The 7860-nt window shown below is 34.3% G+C and overlaps 1 protein-coding gene across 4 annotated transcripts; it reads right to left on the reverse strand.

The window, feature by feature from the left end:
* Positions 1-354: 354 nt before the first annotated feature.
* Positions 355-6657, reverse strand: LOC133699299 (DEAD-box ATP-dependent RNA helicase 35). 4 transcript variants are annotated; one of them, XM_062122504.1, is made up of 5 exons: positions 6416-6656; positions 4946-5139; positions 4438-4759; positions 2343-3252; positions 355-1451 (listed from the first exon to the last, which is right to left on the reverse strand). In XM_062122504.1, exons 4-5 carry the CDS (start codon positions 3239-3241, stop codon positions 587-589), a joined length of 1764 nt encoding a protein of 587 aa, XP_061978488.1. In that variant the 5' UTR covers positions 3242-3252; positions 4438-4759; positions 4946-5139; positions 6416-6656; the 3' UTR covers positions 355-586. The 4 variants fall into 4 exon arrangements, with proteins under 4 accessions (XP_061978488.1, XP_061978492.1, XP_061978491.1 ...); XM_062122508.1 differs by lacking the exon at positions 4438-4759 and having other exon boundaries at positions 6416-6657; XM_062122507.1 differs by lacking the exon at positions 4946-5139.
* Positions 6658-7860: the final 1203 nt, after the last annotated feature.

Raw genomic sequence — 7860 nt, forward strand, 5'->3', positions numbered from 1 at the left:
TGTAAGACCCAAGAAACCTAGATCTGCACCCTGTCACTCCCAAACAACTTGAATCAGACATCCTTTTCCAACCCTAAATTTTATGGATTAGAAATGACATGTCAGACCCAAGTTAATATTATTATTATTATTTATTTATTTATTTATTTTACCTTTCAAGTTAATTCTATGTTTTTTTCATATTAATAAAATTTATTTTAAATTTAATTATATTAATGAATTTAATAATATTTATGATATTAATAAATTATTAAATTGCTCTAATCTCCTTCTCCTTGGTACACTTTTTCTTCGCATCCGGTGCAGGATTGCAGTTCATGATATCAAGGGATAAATTTGTGAAAGCACACATGATGATTCAATAAGCAGGGCAAGAGATCATAAAAATTCAAAAAAAATGTTAGCTAACAAGATAATCCTCCAATACTGGCTATCTTAACTACATTTACAGACAACATAAATTTCAACTAAAGCCTCTCTATTGTAACCCTGCCATTTAAAAGAACATAAAGTTTTCTGATACAGTAACACAAACATATTATAGAAATATGCACGCCAGATCAGCTGAAAAGACCGTACAAATACATCAGATTTCTCCCCTATAACCACCAGACCCGAAATAATCCCTCCTGGAGTTTGCAAGTTGCTGGCTTCTCTGATGCTCCAACTTGGGGCAATCACGGATGCGGTGACCGAGACCACCACAATAAGCACACCCTTTAACTCCACTTGCACTGGTAATCGTGTCTCCATCTTCCATTGGATCATTTAACTCAGCCAAAACAGGAGGAATCCTCTGCTTCGCTTCTTGCAAGAGGTGCTTCAGATCAAGAAGTGTCGTCTCACTCTGGTTTTTGTTTATAAAGGTCGTTGCGATTCCAGTCTTACCACATCTTCCTGTTCGCCCAATCCTATGTACATAGTTTTCAATTTCGGCAGGCATGTCATAGTTAATTACATGTTGAATGTCAGGAAAATCCAACCCTTTTGAGGCGACATCAGTTGCAACCAAGACATCTTTCTTGCCTGCTTTAAATGATGAAATCGCATACTCCCTCTCTTCCTGGTCTTTTCCTCCATGAACGGCAACAGCCTCCACTCCCTTCAAGAGGAGATACTCATGAATGTCATCCACATCGGCCTTGTTCTCACAAAATACCAATACAGGAGGTGGTGTCTTCTGTAGGCACTCAAGAAGGTAAACAATCTTTGCCTCCTGTTTTACATACTCAACCTCCTGGATCACATCAAGGTTTGCTGCCCCGGCTCTTCCCACATTAACAGTGACAGGCTTCACGAGAGCACTTCTAGCAAAATTCTGAATTTTGGTGGGCATGGTGGCAGAGAATAAAAGAGTTTGCCTTTGGGCTTTGAAGTGGTCGAAAACTTCCCTTATGTCATCCTCAAAGCCCAAATCCACTAATCTATCTGCTTCATCCAATGTCAAGTACCTGAAGGCAATGGCAACAATCTTAACAGAAAGTAGCTAGCAGATGAATAAAAAATATATCTTCAGGGAAAAAAGAAAAAAAGAGAGCTAGAGAGAGAAGAAAAGTGTATCAAACATTATATGAAAGGATGAAAAAAAATGCATCAAGCGAGCAAACATAGCAAAGCCATACAATTTGCTGCAAGACTAGGAAACTAAGGGGGAATAGAAACAAGAAAATGGCAACACCAACTCTTATATGCACGGTTAAATACAGCTGCATCGAACATTTTCAATTCAAGATGTCATCTTTATAGCTACACAAATAAGCTGAAGATACAATACCAAGAAAGTTTATTCAGACTACACATCTTCAAAGAATCATTGAGCAACTAATATGAAATTATTCTCCAGACACCACAAGTTCCTCCATCACTTCCTATGATGTTAAAGGCTATCTTATTAGCAATGTCCTTTGTGGCTTTCTCAAATGACAGGAACCAAGTCAAACTCAACTGCACCACTTGTGGAGAAAAAGCCAAATTAAATCTGAGTAGCAAATATGATCAAGTTTAAGGTTTTGAAGTCTAGCAAGACTAGAAGTATAACCGGCAAGCAGACATTATATGAGTTTGAAAAAAAATTTGAGATGAGGAATGTCAGCTGAGGTTGCATGTCTGCAGAACTAAAAAAAAGGATAATAAAAAATACTTAATTGACAAGGGGGTCTGGAAAAAAAAAGAGGAAATATATGGCAGGGGCTTAGTTTGGTATCAAATCTATATGGATGCATATAGCAAATAGAGACCCTCTCAACAAGATAAAAGTAAGAATCCATAACTATCACAATAACAATAGAGAACAAAGTCATTAATTTAAAACAATACTGTATCACAAAATAAATGGTTCAAACCTGCAGTTGTCCAGGCTCATTTTCTTCTTTGCTAGCATGTCCTTCAACCTTCCAGGAGTTGCAACTACAATGTGCACACCCTTCTTTACAACCTCCAACTGCGACCTCATATCCACTCCACCAATACATAGTACTGGCCTCAGTTCTGGATACCCAGCTGCTCTCATCGGAATCAAAAATTCTTCCACAACTTCATAAGTTTGTCTGGCAAGTTCTCTTGATGGGCAGACAATCAAACCAACAGGGCCTTCTCCAGGCATGATGGGCATCATAATCTCCTCCTGTAAGGCAATCATAATCAGTGGAAGCACAAAAACAAGCGTCTTCCCAGATCCTGTGAAGGCAATCCCAATCATGTCCCTTCCTGTTAAGATAACAGGAAGACCTTGCACCTGAATAGGAGTAGGTTGCACAATCCCTTTGGCTTTTAGCATTTTCAAAATAGGCTCGGGAAACCTCATATCTTTAAAATGCTTAATCGGTGGAGGAATTTTTTCACCATCAACTATTATATGCCACTGTTTTCGAATTGCATCACATTCCTTTCTGGACATTTTCCTGATTGGAAGCGGCGGCTTCCATCCTGTCAACAATGGCTCCGTATATGTGATTCCCTTGGCCAACTCACGAACTGACATGAGTGTTTTCTTATCAGATAGATGCTCTATCATTTCTTTTTCTTGTTGCACAATCTGCTCCGTCTGACTAATTTCAGGTTGGTCACGCTTGAGCTGAGATGCTTTGACCAGGAGACTGGGTTTGGCTTCTGCAAGTTTTGATTTTTCAAGTTCATCCTCTAAAGCAGAGATATTTCCCCTTCTCTGAAGAATCATTTGAGCTGTCAATGCTCGACGCTTCGCCACAGGAACATACTCCACGTAGTTATCCTCTTCCTCCATGCTTTAATTTCCTGTAGGAACACAAATTCATCAGCAACCACTGTATTTTAAAATTCCAATGAAAAAAACACAAAACAAAAACACGCTGCAGGTCCTCCAAATTTACACTTGTTGGAAGCGAACATGACAACACAACATAAAATAACAAGAAAAAGAAAACCAAGTTTAGCAATAAGCCACTTAGGCCCTGTTCAATAACACAAAACAATTTTCCCTTATCATTTTCAATTTTCTTCTCTTTTTCTAGTTTTTCTTCTCCAATAGAAAAATAGAGAACATGTTCATTTCTTAAAATTTCAGATCATTTTTCCAACTCAGAAAACTGGAAAATGTGTTCATTTTATATTGTTTTCCATTTCGAGAAAAATGGCAAAATGAAAATTGTATTCAAATTAAACATTTTCTATGATATTCTTAATATCTTGACATACACTAATATTTTTTATCATTATTTTGAAAGGTTTTGAGATAAATTTTCCACCTAATTAAATTGAATGAGGTACAAGAATGCATAGTTATAAAACTCAACCCGGTAGTTGACCCGGAAAAATGACCGGGTCACGGGTTTTGTGGGTCAACCCCTCTCCTTAAATATAAAGATTAAAGAAATCAAACTGCTACATCATCCCTAAACCGCAAAACCCACTGATGAATTGCTTACCTTTTCCTACCCAGTGTAACTAAAATTTAAGCAGTGGAACAAAAATAGAATGGTATTAGCTTCCAACAAATCCAAAAGATTCCTTAAAAATCACAATAAATCATTAAACATAAGAAGAAGAAAAAACTAAAGCTCACTCGATTCATTTCCCATATGTTCACCATTGCAAAGCTAATCAATCAACAAGAAGATCAAAAACTCACAATCAACAAAAAGATCAAAAACTAATAATACGGGCAACATGGAGGAAATGCCTTCACAGTCGGTGCTCAATATGAATATGTTAATGGAGAATGAAACCGACAACAACAAAGTTCATGTTTGCAAATCATATCAGATGTTTCTCTTCATGGGTGACTAAAGGATGGTTGTCAAATGAATATTTTTTTCAATTATTTGTTTCAATCCGAAGAAGAGCTTAAAAAACATGGAAAAAAGAGGGAATCATTCAAAATCTGCAGCAATTGTATGCAATAAGAAATCTCAACAAAGAAAAAAACATAAAAAAGTAAGCAGCGTAAGGAAAACAGAGCACCTGTAGAAATAAACTCCAATTTCTCCGATGAAATCTCAACCAATTATTTGTTTTGCAAAAGATAACAGAGAAGGAAATTAGGGGCGGGCTGCTCTTCTCAAGAAATTAGGGCAGAGACTAATTAATTAGTTGTTCAACTTTCGTTTTACTGCCAGCGGCTCAAAGGAAAGTTAATGTATATATATGCCGGGTCTCGCCTGGGTCACGGGTCGACCCACCGGGTCAACCGGGTTTGACCGGTTTTTTGCCAAGCCGGTTTTTAACTTTGCCCAGACCGGTCCAGATACCGGGTCGACCCGCCGGGCTGGTCCAGGTTTAATAACTGTGCAAGAATGAACATAACAATATAATATTTTCATTGTTAGAGAGTATTAATAATGAAGTCTTATACCTATGAACAATATTAATTAAGATACAATAAATTCTTAATGATTATTATAATCATTCCACAATTGATCTGCAATGGCTTCCCTAACCAAACTCATTTGTTGTTGTTGAGATATATCACCTTGAATGCCTTCTTGCACTACACTAGTATCGTCCTTGTTTAGAAATTTGAATCCTTCTCTATCAATAATTGATCTGCTCTACCTTCCATCCAAACAAAATTATGTAACATGCAACAAGCAATTGGATTTAACATCTAGCTGATCCAAAAATGTCGCTAGTGAGGCACTCAGAATTTCCATCCCCAATTTCACCCTGTGAGTATCAGAATGTCATTATCACTCATGGTACTAAGATAATCTCCACCTCCACTAAAAGAGTGAAAAACAAATAGAAGAAAATAAACATTGCTTGCCAATCGTTTGTCTAATAGTAGATGGTTTTACTCCCATATGATGGCAAGAAAGGTGACATCAATTGCACCTAGCAACAATGTTTGCAAGCTGTTCCCCTAAGGGGAATAGATGATGCTGGTGTGAGCAGCCAGGGATAATTTAAACCGGTTGGGAGTTACTCTGGCGTAACCAAGTTGAATTCATTAAGTTTCCCAAGTCTTTTAGTATAGTTGAGTGGTATTTATTTTAATTATCACATAATTAAAAAAAGAAAAAAGCTTGAAGCATTGCCCGGGCATACTAGCTAGTTGTTGTCTGACATAATACTATAGCAAGTCCATTATAATAGCATCATAGCATCAACAAGTTGAACATTGTTGCCCTATACTAGAATGTTAACTAAGGAATGTTAAACCAAGCAATGAATTCATAACTGTATGAGCTTGATGTTTGAAGTTCACGATTATAGAAACCCAAGTAGAAAAAGAAAAGGGTTTTTGAAGCGAAATATGGTTATATACTTATATTCATTCAACATAAGCACTCCTAGAAACAGAGGCTGTTAATTCAAAATAATGATAATTTAGTTCTAACTTCTCTTCCATTTCCAGCTCTGATGTTTTTTAACTTGATCGAAGCATAGTAAAAAAAATTAATTAAGAAAAAAGAACTGAAATAAAATAAAATAAAATTTTAACTTAATATAATTTTTCTAAATACTAATCGAAAAATAGAAGCAGAAAAAAAAATATAAAGGGAGAAATTAGAAAAGCAGAAACAAAACAAGGAAAAATGATGTAAAATATAAAGGCTCCACAGTCTAGATCATGACTAGGCATGAACCATCAGCCATTTCTCCGCATGGTGTGCCACAATTTCTCCCTATAGGAGATCTAATTCAATGCAAGCTTTCTTCAGATCACACCATTTCTACGCACTTTCTCTTTTACGTTTTAAACTGCGGTTTAGTTGGTTGAAAAGCAGCCAAAATAATAATTTTTTATAATTAATTCTAAGAGCGCAGTTTGAAAAGCACAAAATCACGTAGACAAGCACACCTCTTCAGTAATACAACCTAATTCCTATACGCCTCCACTCCAGTTTTGATAAGAAAAAATTAAGGATAACGCATAATAATCGACAGAAATTAAACACCAAAAAAAAACTAAAATAAACATGATATTTTGGAAATATACCTGATGAAATCGATCGGGTAAGAAATCACAAAAATCAAAGTCGATGAAATGAGGAGGAAGGACTGAGCCACTGGGGAGATGAATTTGGAGAGAGCGGAATCGATAGGACTGTAGCCTGTAGGAGCTCTTTAGATCAGGAGAGAGAGCGTTTCAAGAGGATGGAAGATTGGAAATTTGGAAGAAAGAGACTGCTGTGCTGAGTCAAAGGACAGAGGGCATTTCAAAATTCTGCATTTGTTAAAAGTTTTGGTTAACTCGTGAAAACGTTGCGTTTTTAACTTTTTTTATGAGTTGACGCTTTTTAAACGAGTTTGATCGGATTGGGTTGATTTTACTGGTTTTTAAAGTTTTAATATCGATTTCACATGTTTTATGTGTTTTGACTTGTAAAATTAATTAGATAATTTTACGAGTTAAAATATATTTTTAACAACCATAAAAGTAACATCTCCGACCGTAATTCTTAACAAAAAACACACAGCAAAGGAACGTTGTGTTTAATATTATTATAATTAATAATATTAATTATAATTATTAATAATATTATTATTTAATGATGATGATGATGATGATTTTACCCTACAAATTAAATTTATGATTGTTTTTTAAAATTAATGATATATTTTTTAAATTTCTTCATTATCATATTAAGAATATTAATTATAATAAAATTTCTAAGACAAATAATAATATTTTTAATATTAATTATAATAAAAATAACAATATTTCTAAGACAAATAATAATATTTATAATACAAATAATAATATTAATTATAATAAAAATAAGAAAATTACAAATAATAATATTTTTAATATTAATAATATTAATTATCATTAAAAAAAATAAGAATACTTATAATACAAATAATAATAATATTAATAATATTAATCTTACTCAAGTTTAAGTGGATTTGGTTTCCACACCAGGCCCAAAATCTTTAAGGCCCTTTAAATGTCAAATTCAAGAACTTTGAGCCTAATTGTAACCCGAACCCATTAAAGTTGGGTGAGGACACCTAACCCAAGTGTCTTGGGTCAAGGAGAGCTGCAAGATCCAATGGACTTGGGTCTACTTCCATGCCACGCCCAAGTAACTTGGGTCAAGCCTCCCTTTTTAATTTTCAAGTTTCTTGGGTCAAGCATCCCTTTCCAGTTCCAAATTTCTTGGGTCTTGAATGGTATGTTAGATCCAAGTTAATAAAAATAATAATAATTAAATTTATCTTTCAAATCAAATCTATGTTTTTATCTATAGTAATAAAATTTATTTTAAATTTAATAATATTTATGATATTAATAATAATATTAAACTTATCTAACCTAAATTTTTATAGTTTTGATTCCCTCCAAATAAAACTTATTGTTTTTCTTCGATAGTAATAATATTTTTTTTAATTTAATAATAATAATAATAATAATAATAATAATAATAATTTCACCCCTCA

Source organism: Populus nigra, chromosome 7, assembly GCF_951802175.1.
Source record: "Populus nigra chromosome 7, ddPopNigr1.1, whole genome shotgun sequence".
Classification (NCBI taxonomy): domain Eukaryota; kingdom Viridiplantae; phylum Streptophyta; class Magnoliopsida; order Malpighiales; family Salicaceae; genus Populus; species Populus nigra.

Coding starts and splice junctions, on each gene's coding strand:
- LOC133699299 (XM_062122508.1), bottom strand. CDS start 3,241: ATGGAGGAAGAGGATAACTACGTGGAGTATGTTCCTGTGGCGAAGCGT. Junction 1,452..2,342: donor ATGAGCCTGGACAACTGCAG/GTTTGAACCATT, acceptor CATTGCCTTCAG/GTACTTGACATTGGATGAAG.